The sequence below is a fragment of the Aulonocara sp. 'chitande type north' Nkhata Bay genome, linkage group LG16, assembly GCF_057382095.1.
Source record: "Aulonocara sp. 'chitande type north' Nkhata Bay isolate Kocher_YH1m ecotype deep benthic linkage group LG16, A_spYH_male_GT1.1, whole genome shotgun sequence".
Taxonomy (NCBI): Eukaryota; Metazoa; Chordata; class Actinopteri; order Cichliformes; family Cichlidae; genus Aulonocara; species Aulonocara sp. 'chitande type north' Nkhata Bay.
This window is the reverse complement of record NC_141359.1, coordinates 34,127,769-34,149,276: the sequence shown is the minus strand read 5'-3', so window position 1 is coordinate 34,149,276 and position 21,508 is coordinate 34,127,769. Positions and strand designations below refer to the sequence as shown.

General features: G+C 39.2%; 3 protein-coding genes across 28 annotated transcripts in view; 1 reads left to right on the top strand and 2 right to left on the bottom strand.

The window, feature by feature from the left end:
• The window catches only part of lrrfip1a (leucine rich repeat (in FLII) interacting protein 1a), a 51,424-nt gene extending 48,187 nt beyond the window's left edge, over nucleotides 1–3,237 (bottom strand). For 5 of the 20 annotated variants that reach the window (XM_086266978.1, XM_086266971.1, XM_086266973.1 and 2 more), the window contains exons 1-2: nucleotides 2,743–3,234; nucleotides 2,230–2,661 (exon numbers count right to left, since the gene is read on the bottom strand). In XM_086266978.1, the coding sequence (XP_086123104.1) occupies nucleotides 2,230–2,319 (90 nt within the window). In that variant the 5' untranslated portion in view covers nucleotides 2,320–2,661; nucleotides 2,743–3,234. Of the gene's footprint in view, nucleotides 1–2,229; nucleotides 2,662–2,742 lie in introns of all 20 variants that reach the window. The other 15 variants (XM_086266966.1, XM_086266968.1, XM_086266969.1 and 12 more) reach the window with 7 other exon arrangements.
• LOC147311944 (ras-related protein Rab-17-like) lies at nucleotides 128–9,386 on the top strand. Of its 2 annotated transcripts, none has more exons than XM_086266992.1 (5): nucleotides 128–362; nucleotides 8,228–8,379; nucleotides 8,471–8,596; nucleotides 8,703–8,796; nucleotides 9,116–9,386. In XM_086266992.1, exons 1-5 carry the CDS (start codon nucleotides 275–277, stop codon nucleotides 9,244–9,246), a joined length of 591 nt encoding a protein of 196 aa, XP_086123118.1. In that variant the 5' UTR covers nucleotides 128–274; the 3' UTR covers nucleotides 9,247–9,386. The 2 variants fall into 2 exon arrangements, with proteins under 2 accessions (XP_086123118.1, XP_086123117.1); XM_086266991.1 differs by lacking the exon at nucleotides 128–362 and adding an exon at nucleotides 4,656–5,154.
• Nucleotides 9,387–17,425: 8,039 nt separating this feature from the next.
• The window catches only part of mlphb (melanophilin b), a 45,470-nt gene continuing 41,387 nt past the window's right edge, over nucleotides 17,426–21,508 (bottom strand). For 4 of the 6 annotated variants that reach the window (XM_086266386.1, XM_086266390.1, XM_086266388.1 and 1 more), the window contains one exon: nucleotides 17,426–17,657. In XM_086266386.1, the coding sequence (XP_086122512.1) occupies nucleotides 17,601–17,657 (57 nt within the window). In that variant the 3' untranslated portion in view covers nucleotides 17,426–17,600. Of the gene's footprint in view, nucleotides 17,658–17,724; nucleotides 20,216–21,508 lie in introns of those variants that run through there. The other 2 variants (XM_086266387.1, XM_086266389.1) reach the window with 1 other exon arrangement.

Sequence of the window (21,508 nt, the reverse complement as noted above, 5' to 3'; positions counted from 1 at the left end):
CATCCTCAAAGGGGCCACAGTGTTGCTTAGTAACAATAAATGTCTGGTTTTACCGTTTCTTGTAGTTCATCTTGAAGCTAAATTTTTATATCGATACTTAGCTTAAGGTTTACACCTCAGAGGAGCAAAGTGTTCGCTTCAAACAGGTTGGCTTAAGTCCTGAAGACCCACTGGGCATTACTTCTCCTATAAAACATTAGATTTATCCTTCACTCGCAGTCTCATAATAACAAAAAGGATTAGGAACTTTGAAGCAGGGTAAACCAGTCATAACATGACTTCGGCACCTGCTAGGAAACAACAACGTGCGACTGCCAACTACAGTTCTGTAGTACTGAAAGAGACCTCAACAATTCCTGCAGGTCAGCACATGAAATAATTTCTCATGTAAGTAGAGCAAGCCATTATAATCAGCTGTGGATTACAATTATGGTTATGTTGATAGAATTTATAATAATTTGAGCCTGACTGACATACCGGGAGGCTAGACAATATTGACAGATGTATTGTACAGTGTGGTGGAAGCATTTTACCATAAAGATTTGGTAGAGCTGTCCTCCTTAACCAGAACTGCAGTCTTTTTTTGTCCATCTGAAATTATTTTATACTATATATGTACTATCAGAAAGATGACGTAATGCTTTTGTGTTCATTAGGGCTGCCACAAATGATTATTTTGATAGTCGACTAGTCACCGATTATTTTTGCGATTAGTCGACTAATCAGATCATGCATCCATTGGACGTAAAACGGACAGCTTATTGCACCAGCATGCATCTGCTCTTAATAACTATCATTAGCTTACAGTTTAACCTGAGTAGCGAAAGCCGGCGGTGGGTTTGAAAACGATTTGCCGGGAGTCCGGTGTTCTCACACGCTCTAGTGAGCCTTGAACCCCGGCTAGCTATCGAGCTAGTGGGTAACAGACATCCCGAAAACATCGCATCCTTGTACATGCAGTGCTGCCATCTTTTGCTTCAGTCCGTTATTACACTCTTAAATCCTACTACTTATTCCTGCGTCTTTTGGGATCTTACAAAGCTTCAAACGACACGTCGACTATTAAATCAGTCGTCAACGATTTTGATAGTCGACGTAATCGTGACTAGCCGACTAATCGTGGCAGCCCTAGTGTTCATGTTTATAAAAAACTGATCATTAGCCAAGTATGGCAGGAACATAAATTCTGTAAAAACGTTGCACTAACACCAGTTGGAATAATGTTGGAATAATGAATCAGATGCTATTCTGACTCACTGCACCACCATGTGGTTATTACGCAGCCTCCTAGCCCTTTTCAACTTCAGCTGATATCTCTGAAACACAATATATCATAGCTGTCGCCATTCTGTTTCACTTTAGAATATATTAAACTATTTATGCAGATGTTTTTTTTCACAAAAATACCTGAACTTACTGTGTCTGAATTACAATGTGGGAAAATATTGCTCTGGGGGCCAGAACCAGCTGTCAGTCATCTCAGCCTGACCCCTTATGTCCTGAAAGGGAAGCTAAACCCCCAGCCTCCAGCCAAAAAATAAATAAATAAGGAAAGAGGCATTGTCTTATTGATTCATAATAAACTGGTATTTCTATCTTTACTCAATTTCAGCATATGTCACTCCACATGTGTGTAAAAAAAAATTTGTGATGTGATGAAATTAGTCCTGAGTTTTGCTAAACTCCACTATGTGCATCATGTTAAAAATCAAGCTGTTCACAAAACGTGTTCCTTTCCTTACAGGGGCCCAGACTGCCCTTAGCTGTGGCAGTTTGACCAACCCTGTTCTAAATAGTTCTTTTGTGACTTTGGAAAAACGTTATTCAATAAAAACCACGTTTAAACTCCTGTACAGTCACCTAATACCCTCTGCACAGAAATGTGAAAATTGCAGCCAGCAAATATCTACACTGCTGATGAAATACCGATTTCATGAGGGGCCCCGTGTCCCACTGGAAACGCCCCTGCTGCAGCGGTATCAGGTGAAAGGGATGTTCAAAAAAAACTGGGGACAATGTCTGCGTATTTTTAACAATGACCAATATTACACATGTGGAAACACTAAGTCAGACATTAAACACACAAATGTTTTTTTCATAAGGAACAAAAACGCGAACGCGCCTTTAAGTGTGATTAAGTGTGATTAAATAGGTTTGGGGGCTCTTTAAAAGTTACATTATTGCTTCCAACCCCCCTCAGTAAAGATTTATTGTCTCCCCTTCACTCACCTCTCTGGCTATGAGGTTCAGGGCATGGTCCTCTGCCGTCGTTTTGTCCTTTTTAGTGGACCTTTTCCGTCCTGTCCCCTGGGTCCCCATGTCGTCCCCCTAAACGCTTAAATCCACTTGGTGCCGATTAATTCAGACTTCGGTAATCCACACAGACCCGCGGCTCGTGCGTTTCATGTGTTTCTACAGATTTCAAGTTAAAGACGCGGAGTCAGTGACACAAACCCGGGCTGCCTGCTCCGGTTCTCAGCGTGCCTCATTGTCATACATCCGTCTTCACACTTCTTCCTGTGTTTCTGCAGCGACTCACGAGCTCGCGACGAGTCTGCTTCACAAAGCTGCGCGCTGTCTCCACGTGCAGCGGCGCATTCAGGTCACAAATGATCACCTGAGCGTCGCTCCTGTGCTGTTAGGGTGTTTCTGACCCTGTCACTGTAAACATAAAAGAAGTAGAAGATTATTTTTGTAGAAAAAACACAGTGTGAAAATATGATTGCAGTCTCGTTCTCGTACAGCAGCGTTGTGTCTCCACCACCTGTCGGATTCACTGCAGCAAAGTCTCCCTGAAAAACTTCAAAGGTTGTGCTCCGGCAAGCTGCTTTCACATGTTGTCGGAAACATGGCCACTGCGCAGTTCACATAGACAGTATATAAGGAGCGACGATGGAAGCCACCATGACACTGAGTTTGGACACTTTTGAAGATGCAGAGAACTTCTAATATAATGGATATAATAGATTAAAAAAGAATGGGGTCCATGCAAATGAAGTCCAGATAGACAGATATTGTGTTGCAGCAGCAGGATAAAGAATAAAAATAGTATACGCTACAATAAATATATATAGTTTAAATAAAAGTGGCACAAGAGCGTTGTAAGGTCACATATAATAATGATAAAAAAAAAGAAATACAAAAAGTTAGTTAAAGAATACCAAAAGTGAGTAAAATAGTGGAAAACGTATGAATGCAGCACCAATCTATGGACTGGACTCCATCCAACTTCTGCCAGAAACCACAGCTCCTGCATGCACTATCTCACTCTCTCACAGCCCCTCTGCTATTTTTAATAATGACCAGCCAGCTCTAAAAAGCCTCTTGCTTCTTAAAGAGACAGACAAGGCCTGCCACCACCCCTAAAATACAATGTGCTCCCAGCTGAGTGTGTGAGTGTATAGTGATCTCATGAAACGCTGTTTTTATCCCCTGGTGTCACTGTACTATTATTTGCAACTGTTGTAATGTGGACACACTTTCTCCTGAAATATGCAGTCGCCCTCTGAGACTATTCATACAGTCGAGGAATGTGTGATTCAGGTGTGTTCACACACTTTGTTTAAGACAGTTCTTTCTGTACACACTGTTTCTTGTAGATATGATTTACTGGTATCTCTTAAGATGCAGAAATCCATCCAGAAGTGTCACCATGTCCAAAAATCTTAAATGTTTTCATGTTGAAAAGGAATAGATTTAAAAGTTTCCTTTCTACACATGTCAGGTTTCCTTAGGTTGCATCCGTCCATTAGATTGACTCATCAGAAGCTTTTAAAAATAAATCAGCCAGCAGCCATTGTTCGTGTGATATAAATGTGGCTTGGCTTCAAACTAACAGAACTTTGCTGACTAAGTAACACTGTGACCAAAAACAAGATATGAGGATGAAGGGAAGTATCAGGGGTCAAGCTGTTATTCTGAACAAAGAGGGACTTTCTCTGAGTCAAATCAGAGTTGGACTCTGGATTTGTAGGAGTCCAGTGCACAGAGCTCCAAAACACTTTCTGGAAACTGAATCAGTTGTATTCAAAGTCGAGTCAGACAGACCAGAAGTGACCATCAGAAAATATCAGTACACAGCACTGAGAGAACATCAAATTCATCACACATCCAGAATTTACCAAGTAAATAATCCATGACCAAAATCAGCACAGATAAAAGGCTGTCAGCTTCCTCCAGGGTCTCCTGACCTTTAACCCCTCTAAACTTTGATGGAAAGCATTGAAAACATTCCTGAGACAATAAGAAACTTTTGGGGGAAATGGCAAGGACAGATAATTGAGCATAGTTGTGATATTTCTTTAAAAAGTCTAAATAAAGAAGAAGAATATCAAACTGTCCACTACACATCGTCTTATCGCAGTGAAGAGGCTTTACTATTAGAGCAAAGTTGTAATATATACAATGCTGCCCTCAGCTGTTCAAAATGAGAATTACAAGGAGATAAAACCCGGAAAACAGGCCAGCAGCAAAATGTGCTGACACAATGATCTGAAGGGTTTGTGCACAAAGAGGATCCACTGAGTTTCTGTAATTTTACGAGCATTTTGAAGCAAAACAAAACTTTGCAGACATATCAGACATTCCTATAAGTTTATATTTGCATGCAGTACAAGTCCCTCCCAACAAGAAATGTGGCCATTGATTTTTTCAAGCCAGTCTGTCCATGTGGGTTCAAATCAATGAGACAGCATGTGATAGCAGGGAGGTTTTAAGACGAGTCAGGAGTTGGTGTGCTTAAGGAAGTGAGATTATTGTTGCTGGCTTCACATTTCTGGACTTAAGTTTTACTTTTCTTTTTAAGCTGAAGCTGGAACAGTCACACACTTTCACAACAAGCAAGACGACTCAGCTTGTCTGGACTCTTTGAAATTACTGTTGTGTTTTTAAAGAAAAGGAGAGTTGGATCAGGACTTGAGGACCCTTTTTGGACTTTTTTTTACCTCCTGTTTTGGAGTTAACTAAGCTTTTCCATGGGGGAAACGCTCCCAAGAGTCCACGGAGGGGCCCAGCAATACAGTGACACTTTGCGCAGACCAGTGCATACTCTCAGGGTTAAGATGGTCCTGCTGGGGAGCTCTGGTGTTGGAAAGTCGAGTCTGGCTTTGCGATTTAACAAGGATGAGTTCAGGAGTACATCGCCCACTGTAGGCTGTGAGTTCATGACACTCTGAGGTGTGGATGGCAGTGGTTAAATGTAACATTGTGAATCAACTATCAGCTTTTTTTTTTTTTTTTTTTTTTTACCGAGGTTGTGGATGAGAAAACTGATGCAATTCTCATGTTGGCTTAAGAATTAGCTTTGATAAGAAACAGAACTAAATAGCCAGTGTGTTCTATTTTCCTCTAACAAACCAAGACCCACCTACAAGCATCTTTAAATGTCACTAAGTAATATATTTGTGTCTAGCTTTTAATTTGATTCCAAACAAAAAGCATCTGTGTAAAAGCAGCAGGTTTTACAGGAAAATTCAGCAGACCTGGAGTAACACACGTGGAATGTAAACCTGTAGGTTATGCCGGTGCTCTAAGCTTGGTCTTGCCTAAATAACATAAAGACACAGCTACATGTGTTTATTGTGCTGCTGGGTGACCAATTAGAGAAAAACCTCAACCTTTGACCCCTTTCAGTGAGGGGGTGTTGTGCCTTTGTACTGCAAATCAATACAAAGGATTCTTTACAGTCCTGTGTAAACTGAGCACACCCTTGCTGCTTCCACTGGAATTAAAATGGACAGTTGGACCCAGGTGTCGCTAGTAGGTGTGAGCACTTCTATAAAAGAAGAGGTTTTGGCAGTTTGCTGTTCTGGAGTATTCAAGTGTGTGTTAACGCACTGCTACAGTCTTCACGGGGCTGGACGTCCCATCAAATTCACCCTGAGGTCAGACTTTGCAATGCTTAGGAAAGCTGTAAAAACACCAAAAGTTCCACATTTGACATTATAGACCCCAGTTAGCATGTTAAAGGTTAAAGTTCATGACAGCATGATTAGAAAAAGTCTGAACATGTGTGGATTGTTTGAAAAGGCTGCAGAGAGAAAACTTCTTCTCTCTTAAAAGAACATGTCAGCACAGCTGCATCAGAACAAACCACAGGACTTGTGGAACAATGTCCCCTGACACCAATGTGGACAAGTTTGATGATAATGACTAACAGCATGTTAGGAGAAAGCCAAACACAGCATATCAGCACAAAATACCTCATATCGGCTGTCAGCACAGTGGTGGGGGGCTGATGATTTGGGCACCTCGCAGTGATTGAGTTTATCATGAAGTGTTTTGTGTAACAAAGTATTCTAGAGTCACAGGTGAGGCCATCTGTGTGACAGTTAATGATCCAGCCAAAGTCCAGACCTTAATCCAACTGTGTTAGTTTATCACAGGACTGCAATTAGTCCTATTAAAACTCTTTTCATGTGGCTATAGTTTTTTAATTTCGATTTTCAGGTCAGTTTAGTTTCCAGACTGGGTTTACTGATTTCAGTTTAGTTTTAATGATTTTTTCTGTTAGTTTTTGGTTTTAATTCATTGCCATATTTGTCAGGGGCAAGATTGAATCATTTTAGAATAGACGTTACCGTAAAAACCCTTTGTGAAGGCAGTTGGCTCAGAGTCATTAAAAATACCACTTTCAACAAATCTTGTTTCATGCCAGACAAAGACACTTGAGACATAAACTAAAGCCATACATTTTTATTTTACTTACTTTAACTTGACTTTTTACTTTTTTTAAGTAAGTAAGTAAGTAAGTAAAAAGCCTTGATACAAAGTTTCTCTCCACTGTTTATCCAGTGGTGAAACATTTGTGTTAGCTAGCTCATGTAGAAGCCAAACACCTTAAGATACAGTACTTTATGTTGGTTCATTCTTGAAGTTGCAATCTGTCATTATATTTTTTATATTTATTTGCGTATCTTTATATCATGGAGAATTTGTGATAAATTGCACTTTTTGCCTGTAATTAACACAACAGAAATTCAATATTCCAGCACAGAGCTGAACATTTTCATCATTAATATATAAAAATGTCTCTAATAATCAATTGATGATGTAAAACAGCGGTCCCCAGCCTTTTTTGCGCCACGGACCGGTTTATGCCCGCCAATATTTTCACGGCCTTTAAGGTGTCGCGGATAAATACAACTAAATAAAACTAGTACCGGTACCGAAAAAAAGAAGATTTATTCATAACACACGTGAAAAGACCCAGGAAAACCGAGTTAACGATAACGCTGAAAATCGATAAAAACCCTGCAAACCACACATTTCACACCTGAGCCTCAACTCTCGCGGCCCGGTACCAAATGACTCACGAACCGGTACCGCAATGTAGCATGGTTGCTGGTGCCAGACGTGCTGGTCTAAGAATGACAGAAACTGCTGATCTGCTGAAATTTTCCCACAAAACCATCTCTTGGCTTTACAGCGAATAATCTGAAAAAGAGGATATGTACAGTAAACTGCACTTCTTTGGGAGTCTTGTCCCAGAGAAAAGTCTTGTCGCTGTCAGAGGTCAGAGGAGAATGGCTAGACTGCGTTGAGCTTCGAGCTCAAATAATCACTTGTTACAACCAAGACATGCAGAAGAGCATCTCTGAATGCACAACACATCCAGGCTTGAAGATGGGTTACAGCAGCAGAAAACCACACTGAGTGTCAGCGACAAATGTGGAACTGAAGCTACATTTCACACAAAATCACCAAAACTGGACAAAAGAAAACTAAAAATGTTGCCGGCTCTAATGAGTTTCTATTTGTGGTGCAGGATTTGGATGGTAGGGTCATAGTTTAGTGCAGACAACATCCTCCATCCTGCCTGGTGGTGGTGCTGTAATAGTTAGGGGGATTTTTTTCTTCACATTTTGGCCCCTCAGTACCAACAGAGCATCATTTAAATGTCACAGCCTACTTGAGTATTGCTACTAACCATGTCATGGCGTCCAGATCTCAGCCCAATACAGCACCGTTAGGATATGGTGAAAACTGAGATTCACATAATATATGTGCAACAACTGTGTGACACTATCATGTCATCATGGACCAAAATCTCTGAGCTTTGAAGGGAAGGTCCAAGCCAGCAGTAGCTTTGTGTAGCTTAAAAAGTGACCAGTCAGCATATGTTAAAAATTTACAGCTTTCACAAAGACTTCAGTAATAATCATGATAATAATGTAAATACAATTTTTTTAATTTCACACACCCACTCCTTTGGTGTTTATTCCTCCAGGTGCTTACCTTACCCAGTTGGTGCGTCTGAGTAATGCCACTCTTCGCTTTGAAATCTGGGACACGGCAGGCCAGGAAAAATACCACAGCGTCACTCCGCTGTACTACAGGGGAGCCCACGTAGCACTTTTGGTCTATGATATCACGCAAAGGGTAAAACGAAGACACACCTGACTATGAAATGATTTATCTCGACTGGTTTTCTCTTTATGTCTTGTTCTTGAGCATGCTTGTGTCATCATAGGAAACATTTGTCAGAGCTCAGGTGTGGCTCAAAGAGCTCGAGAAACAGTACATACCAGGATCTACTGTTATATGGCTGGTAGGCAACAAAGGAGATCTGGCTCACAATCGGCAAGTGCCACTGGAGGTATACAGACAAAGACAAGCACGCTCCTGTAATCTTATTACCTGCACAGAGTCACATGTAAAGAGAGTCCAACTCAGTGATGAGCAGTTCTGATTTCTTCCTCCAGGAAGGACAAAGTCTAGCCAGTAACAAGGGCTTGTACTTCACTGAGACCTCAGCCCTCTCTGGAGAGCAAGTCACCGAGCTGCTGCAATCCGTAGGTAAGAAAAAAGAAACACTGGAAAGATTCCTGCTGTGTTTTTTCACAGGAAGCCTTACTAATAATAAGTATTAGGATTAAAATTTACAACATAAATATCCTAGTATCCTAAGAAAGGACAGTAGATGGCAGTAGATACCAACATGAGGCACTAACTTGCAGTATGAGAACTATTAAATATTACATAAGTCCAGGTCAGAGGTTTAAGTTTTCTTTGCCTTTTTTCTTTCAAAGTCTGGCCTCTGAAATGTCTGCATGTTCCCGCTGTAATATAATACAGCTGTGAGTTTCATGTCTGTGGTAACAGAGCTCTGATTCAGCCCACAGAGTGTTCGAGTGCATTGGAGCACAGCAGGGAGGTCTGACAGAGTGGGAGGAGATGCCGAGTGTGGAGCTGCAGCACAGAGACTCGTTCAATCTGTTTTCATCCTGCTGCAAAGTTGGACCTTAAGCTGTATGACTGCCAGTGGCTTGGCTGCCTGTTTCTGTTGTGTCTTTCTGTTTGTCTTAATTATTTCAAAGATGGGATACGTAACATGACAATAAAATGCTTGTGGATTTTGGAATTTGTGGTCCTCTTCCTTTTTTGATTCTGACTCTGGTTAGGAGCACAAAATGCTGGTTATCCTGAAACATGCCTAAGACGAACACAAGAATACAGTCTCAGTTTGTTTTATTTCACTGTCATATTCAGTAAACTGGTTCTTCTGATTCTTCTCAGTGGGCTTGGGATCAGCCTCCAGCAGGCAGTAAACCCCCTCAGCCTGTCTGCGTGCCAGATGTTGAACTGGCACTGATTGCCTCCACTCTGTGTTTTCTTGCCTGGTTACTTTTGGCATGCAATCACACTGGAATGGAGATTCCCCCAGCACAGTTCATTTGAGTGTGGTTTGCACAATAGAGGTAATTATTACAGTATTATGAAGTACAATATTCCAGTAATTTAAAACTTTGAATGTTGCAGGGTGAATGAATCACTTTAACACTGAAGAAACTTCCAAGTGACACAATTAATATTTACTGCAAATGAGCTTATTTTCTGTTCTTTCCATACCTCATCCTGAGAGCAGACACTCTAAAATCTCTAAAATACATTACAAATCAATGTAGGCTGGTGACTTTTATTGATAAGCAAGGAGAGACTGACACCCCCGCGTCCCCCACCTCCAATTTAATAAACTGCAAGATGAAGTCATTGCTAAAAAAATAAAAAAATAAAAACTACAGATAGTCTAAGGATCACCTGAGGATCCAGCAGTCAGTCTCAGTCCCCATCAGTCCCATGTTAAAATGTCCAACTTTACAGCACAAATAAATAAGTTAGTAGCGTTAAAAAAATTATGGACTTAAAATTAGAGGTGTGAAAACTTGAAAAGTGTTAGCCAACACGGACCCCCACTTCTAATTAAACTCAGAAAAGCGGACTTTTTGGCTCAAGCTGCATCCATGCTGGGAGTACACTAGGCTTCACTCTCTGTCACTTGTCTGGTAGTTGCTCAGTGTGTTGTTTTTAGTTTAGCTTTTTATGGATTCAGCTGGCTAATCTTAACTAAGACTTGCACATGGACCCTTATTTTTTCCTCTCCTCAGCTGAACCAAGGTTTGTGGATTAAATTATCCAACAATCAATAATAAAAACAAACAATAGAATTAAAGATTTAAAAGACTCCCAAATGCATTCAACAAAATAATGTTGCTGGTGGTATTCGGACAGCCCCATAAAGCAACTTTTCTCTCCTGGATTAAGTCACTTGCTCTTGCATAACATTCTTCTGCGTTTTCTTCACACAAACACAGCAGTTTTTCTCCACATGCTGGCTTCAAATTTGGACTTTTTACTGCTTAGTGATTTAAAATGATAAATCTTCAGTATAAATGAGGCTATTTAATGCTGATTGAAACCAAGCTTCTGTAGGACTTCTGACAGAGCCCTGGCCCAGTTCTTTAGTTCACAGAAACAAAAAAAATGCCTCACGCAGAGGAGATGAAATAGAGGGAAAATAAAACTAGGATGATTTAGTCGTCATTTGTATTGTGATTTAGTGTATAAATCCTCCTTTGTTTCATATTTGCAGATGTTTTCTACATTTTCTTGTGATCTTAGCCAAACTTTTCTTCATTTGAAACTTTTGAGCAATAAACAACACTAAGCCTATGCTCAGTGGTGAAGATGTGGACAAAGGTTCACTAGTGATTAAATCAAGAATGCAGTGAGCTGAATTGCCTTTGTGCCAAAGCTGTACAGAAGTTGTGTAATGGAACCAGGGCTCTTTGTTGTGCAAAGTCATTCTGCAAATCACTGAGTAATTAAAAAGATCTGCTTTAACAGTAACTGCACTTTAGTATCATTTCAAGGTTGGCTGCTTTCTGTTGGTCTGCTATCACGACTTGCCAGAGCCGACCTAGGGGAAGCATTCCTCTTTATGCCAGAAACCATTGTTAAGAAACTGGCTAAAGTTTAGAAGTGTGGCATGAATAGGTTAGCTGAGTGGTTGAAGTCATGATTTACCAGCCTCCAAAGAAAAACTGCCACATTATATTTCCATTTTTGCAAACTCACAAAGAATTATTTTTAAATGCTAAAACACACACTAGAAGTGCCATTTAAACCCAATAGAATCCTGTGTGTGTGTGTGTAACCTGTTTTGGGTGACTTAAGGTAATGCTGTCAGGTGGTTGCTTGCTCTCTCTCTTATGCAACTGTTGCCTTGGATGCCATTAGTTATCTACAGTGGCTTGCAAAAGTATTCGGCCCCTTGAACTTTTCGTCACATTACAGCCACAAAAATGAATCAATTTTATCGGAATTCCACGTGAAAGACCAACACAAAGTGGTGTACACGTGAGAAGTGGAACAAAAATCATACATGATTTCAAACATTTTTTACAAATAAATAACTGAAAAGTGGGGTGTGCATAATTATTCAGCTCCCTGAGTCAGTACTTTTAGAACCACCTTTTGCAGCAATTACAGCTGCCAGTCTTTTATGGTATGTCTCTACCAGCTTTGCACATCTAGACACTGAAATTCTTGCCCATTTTTCTTTGCAAAACAGCTCCAGCTCAGTCAAATTAGATGGACAGCGTTTGTGAACAGTAGTTTTCAGATCTTGCCACAGATTCTCAATTGGATTTAGATCTTGTCTATGTTTTGTGATAAACCATTCCATTGTTGCCCTGGCTTTATGTTCAGGGTCGTTGTCCTGCTGGAAGGTGAACCTCCGCCCCCGTCTCAAGTCTTTTGCAGACTCCAAGATTTCTTCCAAGATTGCCCTGTATTTGGCTCCATCCATCTTCCCATCAACTCTGACCAGCTTCCCTGTCCCTGCTGAAGAGAAGCACCCCCAGAGCATGATGCTGCCACCACCATATTTGACAGTGGGGATGGTGTGTTCAGAGTGATGTGCAGTGTTAATTTTCCGCCACACATAGCGTTTTGCATTTTGGCCGAAAAGTTCAATTTTGGTCTCATCTGACCAGAGCATCTTCTTCCACATGTTTGCTGTGTCCCCCACATGGCTTGTGGCAAACTGCAAACGGGACTTCTTATGGTTTTCTGTTAACAATGGCTTTCTTCTTGCCACTCTTCCATAAAGGCCAACTTTGCGCAGTGCACGACTAGTAGTTGTCCTATGGACAGATTCCCCCACCTGAGCTGTGGATCTCTGCTGCTCGTCCAGAGTCACCATGGGCCTTTTGGCTGCATTTCTGATCAGCGCTCTCCTTGTTCGGCCTGTGAGTTTAGGTGGACGGCCTTGTCTTGGTAGGTTTACAGTTGTGCCATACTCCTTCCATTTCTGGATGATCGCTTGAACAGTGCTCCGTGGGATGTTGGAGGCTTGGGAAATCTTTTTGTAGCCTAAGCCTGCTTTAAATTTCTCAATAACTTTATCCCTGACCTGTCTGGTGTGTTCTTTGGACTTCATGGTGCTGTTGCTCCTGATATTCTCTTAGACAACCTCTGAGGCCATCACAGAGCAGCTGTATTTGTACTGACATTAGATTACACACAGCTGCACTCTATTTAGACATTAGAACTCATCAGGCAATGTCTATGGGCAACTGACTGCACTCAGACCAAAGGGGGCTGAATAAATACGCACACCCCACTTTTCAGTTATTTATTTATAAAAAATGTTTGGAATCATGTATGATTTTTGTTCCACTTCTCACGTGTACACCACTTTGTATTGGTCTTTCACGTGGAATTCCAATAAAATTGATTCATGTTTGTGGCTGTAATGTGACAAAGTGTGGAAAAGTTCAAGGGGGCCGAATACTTTTGCAAGCCACTGTATGAAGAGTATCTGTATTACATGGTGCCTTCATCCAGTTTTGTTGTCAGTTCTTGTTGGAGCATTTCTGTCATAGACCATTATCATAAAACAAACAATTTCATTATTGATCAAACCTTTTCAGTCTCAGAGGTCAGAATATATGTTCCATTAATTCATGGATTCCTTTAATTGTAACACTTTCAACTTTACATGTTGCTTTTCTTACATATGTTCTTTTATCCCCATGCTTGTAGAGCAGAAAACACAAATTATTTATACAGAATTTACAGAAAATAACTGAATGTAATGTTAGAAAACTCCTAAATCTAAGACCAATTCCATTACTTAACCTAAAAAAATGAGAGCATAGCAGCTATTCAATGATCCACAGTGTTCTCATTGTGTGATCCAAACGCCACTGTCAGCTGTTGGTCTATAAACTCTCGCTGTGATGAAAGCCAGAAGTTCATTTCTTCTTGCAGCTTTTCGACCAAATCTCCCAAGGGGTCTGATCCCCCTGCCTGTGTACCAGGAGGCACTGATATCTGGATCTGAACAACACAGATGCAAAAACAAAAGAGAAAAAAAAAGACAGATGACAAGCTGAAGAAAATCAATTTGAATTTCACAAGTCCCCAAACAAAAAACTATGACGCTCGAGAATAATTGCTTAAACCTTAAAATGTGGCACATGTCACAGTTTAAGAAGGCTGGAAAGGAACATGCTAAAACTATGCCAGATTGTTATATGAGTGGCTGGATCTCATTCAGAAAGAGTCACACTGAAGATTGCACAAAACATATTTTGTCAAATGTTTTGGATCTATGATTGTTTCTTGAACGTTCATTTGCAAAGCAAAATTTATATGTTTTTTGTAGTCTTTTAGCATAGAAAATGCTATTTGAAAAATAAAAACACTGGATAAAAATAAATAAAACATTGTTCATATTTTTTTGTTTCTGTTTTTGGTTAAATTGACATTTAAATATTTTTTTAAATCATCATATCATCATGTCCCATTCTCTCTATAAAAGCAACTGAAACTCCACCGCTATTGCGCATGTAAATACAAACTGAATTCAATTACTGTAAACTGGGTACACACTTGTTTATTGGAGATTACTGCAGAGACAACTGACATTCAGTCTTTGCCTCAGACTGACAACTTTTTAATGTCTGAATAAATTTTGCTCTTACTGCCACTGAAATGACCAACACCATCAGAAATAGACCACTTAAGCAGGTCAGACAGGCTTGATGTATTGTCTGATGTTAAGTTAAGAAAAAGAGAGATTACAGTTACTCTGTTCTTGACAGCGTTGTAGTGTGAAATATAGAATATTACAGTAGCTCACCATCCCTATTCCAATCTGTCAATTTACTAGACTCCATTCAGATTTTTTTTTACTTCTGCAAAAATGAGTGCTGTCAGCATTAATCTCGTTAAACGCTGCATGGCATCAATGCGTTAGTGTTGTTAGCATGTAAAACGCATTAGCGCCGTGCAGCCCTGGCACGGGGTGATCCGCACAAACTCGCTAACGGAGATTTGCCGCGTTAATGTGGCGTTGACGTCATTTTAACGAGATTAACTCTGGCAGCACTAATATAATTTAGTCAGGGCCAAACTGTCATAAAAAGAATGATATTTCCACATCTAGTAATTTATATGGTGGTATAGTTCTATTCTTGGACTTTCCTGCTCTTCAATGACAACAGATACGAGGCATTGGAAAAATGCAGCATCAACTCCAGGAGCTGTGGTGGAGGTGGGTCGCAAAGGAAATATGCAGCAACTGTTGCAAGGCTAAAGCAGCTGAAATCAGTACCCTACGTGAAACTTGCCAGTTGGATGTTTACAAGATTCTTTTTTTTTTTTTGCCTGTCCCGTTTGGCTCTTTTGCCATCAGAATTGTTGTCTAAAGGCAAAGAAAGATGCCCAACGGATTTACTTTACCAAATTGACCATCCCAGCCTTGCCGTAATGGTCCATTTGATTCACCTTTTATTGTTTCTTTTATTTTCACTTACTGAATACGGGACAGACTTGACTGGGGGATAGAAGGGGAGAAAGAAAGAGGGAAAGAGAAACAGCTGAGAAGAGGGACGGGGGAGAAGGGCAAAAAACAAAAACCAACAGAATGAGCAGGAAAAAAAAAAGAAATAAAAAATGCATATATCAATCACCTGGATCACCTGCTGAGAAAGAAAAAAGAAAACAAGCAGAAGAGAACAAGAGTAATAGAATAAACAGCATCACAATGATATATGGGAATATGACAGTAAATACTAAATATTAAACATTATTGTGCAGCACATAAGATCAACAGAACACAGTGTGCTTTGAGGTAGGAGCCAAAAAGGGTGTAGTTTGTGGGTGTGATCACCCGTGTGTACACCTGTGAGCATGGACGCGCTTGTTTTTTTAAAAGGTTCCTTCATGTAATGATCTGCTAGAGGGTGTGGGGGGGCCACAGCCCCGTCCTCCAGGGCATGAAGCAGGTATGGAGGAGATCAAAACTCCAGACATCCAAGATGTTTACAAGATTGTCAGATATGGGGATGGTTGCACTTGATCTGTAAGACAGAACTTAGACTTGTGCATTTCTAATAGTAGGACTTATTTTTGCACCTCACTTACCACTACATCATAGTGTGTTAAATCAGTGGTGTTCAATCAGGATAAGCAGGGCAAGCACTGCTTTTTAAGTGAAATACAAAAATGAAGTGAACATATCTCTCCTTTCATGTCAGACAGGTTTCTGTCATAATGCTTCTCCCATGTCTGTTTGGATCCACTCTTTACATTACTGCCACCTTGTGACCACAGTTGGCTGTTGTCTCTGGAAGCTGAATAAATTCAGCTTGATTACGGAGTGAATGAAATCTCTATAGGGTAGGCATCTCACAGGCATCTCTGTGTCTTCTTAACAATGTCCGTAGCTTGTCAACTTGTGAGGCCAGCAGCTTTTTCTAGCTGTTTACGCATTGTAGATAAAAATCTGGCTTTTGATGGGAGACTGATGGGACACTAGCATGTTAGAAAAACCTGCTGCTGTCTCTGCTTTCCCTGCTCTGACTTCAGTTTTGAGCAGTGTTTTGAGAGTACAGAGGACCACTCTCAAAGTTTTCTCTTAGTAACCTCCACAGCCAAGATATTTAAGTTAAGAAACTAATTGTCACTGTTAGCAAATTGTAAATAGAGTTAAGTATAGTAGCAATAACATTTATATATTTCTACAGCCAAGAAAAATGCAGCAAGAGGCTGTGAGAGTGGTATGTTTTAATCTGGTCCAGTTTGTGAAGGACGATTTATTTGTACTTTATTTTATTTATTGATTTTAATTTTCTTTGCAGGGGTTGGGGATGTATCATAGTCTCCGCTTGCCTTCCTCTAACTGCAACTCTAACCTCTGTACTGCTTTAAATGCATATATATTTTTCTTGACAAGATTCCAAAATGATTCTATGGTTTACAAAGTAGCTTTTTTTGACTGACAAACATGGAAATTTAAATCAAATAAGAACAAAGAAAAGCAGAAATAATAAAAAGTCATGGATAAATAACATAATGATAAGGGTAGTTAGGGGAACCCTTACCTCTAATAATGACAGAGCCATCTCTCTGAGATTCACTCAGAGTTCCATTCAACAGCAAGACAACAAACAGCATCACACACACCCTCATTTTAGCTCCATCTGCAGCAGAAAAAAAGCACACATGTACCGTTATGCTGGGTTTGTCAATTTGTTGCTTATACAAAGAAGCATCACTTGACACAAATGGAAAATATAATTACTGATTGAGCTGCACTTCTGCATATTATGGAAATTCAATCAAAGTTTCCACAGCCAACTTTAGATTAAGTTTAATTACTCCATGGCCTCAAAGCGAATGGCATAACTGGTTTTCTACTGTTGTTTGAAAACAGCATGAAGAACGAGTAAACTCTGGATCAAGGAAAGCAAACAATGTAATCAGCAGATTGGATCAGTCAAAAATAACACATCTGATGCTTAAGCAGTTTTCCCCCCGTTTTTCTCTTACTCAGACTCTCTGGCTCTACTTTGTCTTAATCACATGGTTGCATTACTGCAGAGCCAAACAATCCTCAGTTTGGTTTTGCAACTGAAAGGCATAATAGAGATACTGAACACATGTGAAGACTTACCGTTTCGAAACATGTTGACCTGCAGAACCAAACTTCAATGATTGCTTTGCTACGTCCCAGTAAGAGTCAGCTGACGCAAACAGGTGTAGGACTTTGTCTGGGCAGGAAAGGCAAGAAAAATAAATTTATGGCTTGAAATAAGACTACAAGAGAAAGAGTGTTCAGATTCTTCTCACCTGATCTATAAAGGGGTTGTGCTTCTCAGGTCTGGGTCTCTCCGGGTGTCAGTTTATCAGCTGTGTCATCATTTCTTTATATGCAGCAGGAGGGGCAGCGGTATGTTGATATGCTGATGTCACCCACCTTTCAGGAAGAATATGTAGTGCATGCACGTGCAAGAATGGCAGCACAGCTTTCAGTCAACACAACAATCAGCTTGGAGGTTTTTCTTCTGTTGGAGCCCACAGTTGATCTTTTTAAAAAAAATAAAAAATAAAAAAATCAAACGCTACATAGACATTTTATTTTATTGCATCTAGAATTTTAGTTAAAAGTTATATTGTCTTTTGTTCTGTTTAGTTGAGCTTTTTTGGGTTGAACCTAATTGAGCTATTTCGTTTTGTCATAATCTATTTTAATGAGCTGCTATAGTCTTACCAAGCTTTTTGTTACTGGTTATTTAGTGCTTTTTATTATTTTAACTTAGATGTCATGAAGTTAATCAAAAATATACAAATATACAAAGTTAATGCAACGTTTAAATGTGGGATTGTTGTATATTTCTATTTAAATTGTTCTTTCCATAGCGCAGAGATAAAACCTTCCCTGGAGATTCAGTTAACAAAGAGGCACTATGAAAAAGCTCTGAACCAAGAGCAAAGGTGTGACTTGTTAAGGTTTTGATTGGATTATACTGATATGAAAGCTGCTGCTTGATACAATAATCTACGCCAATGGCTAAAAAAGGACAGAAAACAACAGTTTAGCTTGTAAATAATTTAATAAGACCAGTGGTGCAAATAATTTCAATTAAAGTGATAATTTAACACAGGCTTGAAACAATCTTTATGGTGATTCAGAAAAGTAAATAAATCAAATCAATAAAAAAGTCAAATAAATACGTGTTGTCAGTTTCTCCCTCCAGTGGCTACAAATGGTGATCTTAAACTGTAATACATAAAGTAAAGCAATTCTGTGACTGTGAAGCTCACAGGCTGTGAACCTCCTCGCATCGTTCAGTCTCCAGCCCTTTATAAAAGCATATGCATTTATTTACACAGTGCACACCCAGTTTATCATTACATCATGGATACATTCTTTGTCATCTCCGAAGACATGTCATTGTACAGCCTATAAATAAACACTGCTGTTTTCAAAGGTTTGGATAAATTCAACTGAAAGGGCAGTGTGTAGGACTTCTGGGGATCAGTTAGCTTAATTGGAATATAGTATCAATATTTAGCTAGTCCAAGCTAGGCGAGTAATCTCTCCTTGCAGACTGTATATAGAAGATGGACATAGCTTCCAAGTTTGAAACGTGAAATCGAAGTCAACCCACATTCCTTCTAAAGGCCACGATCTCAGTAAACACTCTTCTGATGTGTTTAGTTTCAGATGTTATTGAATACACGATAATGTTGAACCTATAAATTATGGTCAACAAAGATGCTCCAGCTAAAATTTTACAATAAGTGGCAAATTAGTGAATGATGGAAATTCCAACTTATCATAAAAACCTTGAAATCTGACAAGCAGTACAATGTTTTGACTTCTCTCACTCACTATAACTCCTCAAAGACAAAAAAGATGCATATTTAATTGCACTTATAATTAATTTTTCCATATATGCTGAGATTACATAAAAATATTGATTTCAAAGATTTAGTTAAAAATGAATGTGCATGATTTATTAATCCAATATAAAAATATTTTCCAACACCATAATGCATACAGTGTGTACTTCTATATATTCTGTATACATTTTATTCATTAACTTACATAAATGTCATATATTATAAAACAATCACATCAGACCTGCTCTTCTCACTGTGACATCAGTTTAATTTTACAATCAATTAAACTTTCCAACACACCGTAGATTATTAATAATAGAACTTTTAAAAAATATATAAAAAATATACATTTATCTATATGTTTTTTTGTGTGTGAAAATTCCAGACTAATTCAAACTGATTTACAGTTCGGATTTGCACCTCTTTTTCACTGGCTTGATTCTGTTTGCTGAAACTGCATTTAAAGCACGCAATGCATATTTCGGTTTATCCACAACGATGAATTAGCCAGTTATAAATTCCAGATTAGTACAATCAGTGCTTTTGCGCATTAAGGCAAATGCATGTGTTAACTTGCATGTTAGTGTATACAAATTCTGTAAATGTTTATACTTAGAGGCAGATGTTAGTGCATGTCACGTGTAACATACTTTATGGATTTAGCCCTGTAAAACAACAGCAATATCAAAAACACACCTTTTAAAGATAAATGTAAGAAGATTAGAAGACCCACTGTTCCACTGCTCATTTGACAAGTTCTGCAATTTATGTGGGAAACCTAAACCAACATAGTCGTACGGCAATTTCTAAGTTCCTCATGAAATTTTATATACTTCCGTGTAACCGCACATGAATTTCATGAACAAGATTTTTCATCAGTCTGATATCATATTTAAGATTCTTATTCATATGTACACAAAGTCATGTTTCTCCAGCTTTAAAGGGATTTAATTTGGATTCTGGTTAAATTTCCAAAACTACATTGTTATGTCTAGGCAACATAAACTACTGCACTATGGTCAGGAAAAGATAACTGATTGATCTCTGATCTCCGTTTGTTGGTTGCCACGTGTCAGTTCAAATGCATTTGTTTCAAAGAACAAAAACACGCCTTTTGTGAATAGTTCATGTTTTGCTGCTCAGTTCCAGTGTGTAAAGCATTATGTAATAACTGAAAGACTTGTCAGTCAGATAACACTCAGCCTCCTCCTCATGAGCCCTGGGTCATTACTGGTTTCTGCAAGAAAAGCGAGACAAAAATATTGATTGACTAGTATTATGGTTAATCAGCCATTTAATGCTTTGATTGGGTTAATGAAATCACTGTTTCAAAGCAATCAAGACAAAAGATCAATATGTGTTTAATACATGTTAGAAATATTTATTAAACCTGCTGATGACTTATGAGCCATTATGCAAGCTGTGAGGTTTGTGAATGATTACTCAGGCTTGAAGAAAGGAACACGAAATTGACAACAGATGTACAGCGTAGTATAGTGGACCTATGATGCTCACTTCCAACTGCATAGTTTTATTCTTAGATTCTACTTGGGTAGCTTTGTGTGAATCACAGTTTAAAATATTTTTTGTTCATCTTGTTTATTTTATTTATCTAATGAGCCTCGGTCCCGCCAGTTCATTGTCTGTCTGAAACAAATTACTTCAGCTGTTGTCCTTTTAAGACCACCCTCCTGCTAATGCCTCAGCCACACTGAAGTTAAAAGACGGCGGAAACCTCCTGTCAATAGGCGAATTCAGTGGTTGGGCTTTGATCGAACTGTATTTGTATGCATTTGGTAAACAATTGTAATTAGCTTCAGTCACTTTGATTTTTCAGCAATGCATCTTGTTGCAATGGGGATTCAACCCAACTGGTTGACAGCTGGTTGTATATTCATATATAAAAGCAAAGTGGACCCACTGTCGCTGTAGCATAAGACAGCTTTCTGGTAAAGATCTGAAAAGCAGGTGGGTGGGGCTTCTGTGTCTGAGATGACCAAATTAGGGACATTCTTTCTCCATGATATCATACAGAGCCAAAAGTAGAAAAAAACTGTTAGAAACAGTGGTTAGAGGTGTCTGAAGCTTGAGCTTTTGTGTTACAGGGATTATTTATACACATGCGGACCACGTTATTACAAACTTGGGGCATATTTAATATGAAGTCAAACACCTGGATGTATATGATGTTAATTACAGAAAATAAGGAAAGGCAGAATATGTCCACTTTTAAGAGAAAATAAGCACGTTTTTACATGCTTTATAATGCTTCTGCAAAGTATAACAGTGTGTAGAGCAAAAGCTGAGCACTGATCAAATTACAGTGTGTTCATATTGGGGTTGCTCTGGCTATGACTAGGTTGAGGACTGCTGAACTGTCACGGACCCGGCTCTGGAGGACTCGGGGGTCCGTGAGCAGGATGGACCGTTATTATTATTATTATTATTATTATTAGTGTTGTTGTTATTATTTGGGAATGTGTGTTTTTCTGCACTATGCTGTGTTGTTCGGTGTTCTACTCATTATATG

Bases quoted from the DNA above. Each gene is read 5' to 3' on its own strand.
- LOC147311944 (XM_086266991.1), top strand. From the start codon at position 4,974: ATGGGGGAAACGCTCCCAAGAGTCCACGGAGGGGCCCAGCAATACAGT. The intron at 5,155-8,227 runs GTGAGTTCATGA...TTATTCCTCCAG, and splicing joins TACATCGCCCACTGTAGGCT to GTGCTTACCTTACCCAGTTG. The intron at 8,380-8,470 runs GTAAAACGAAGA...GTGTCATCATAG, and splicing joins TCTATGATATCACGCAAAGG to GAAACATTTGTCAGAGCTCA.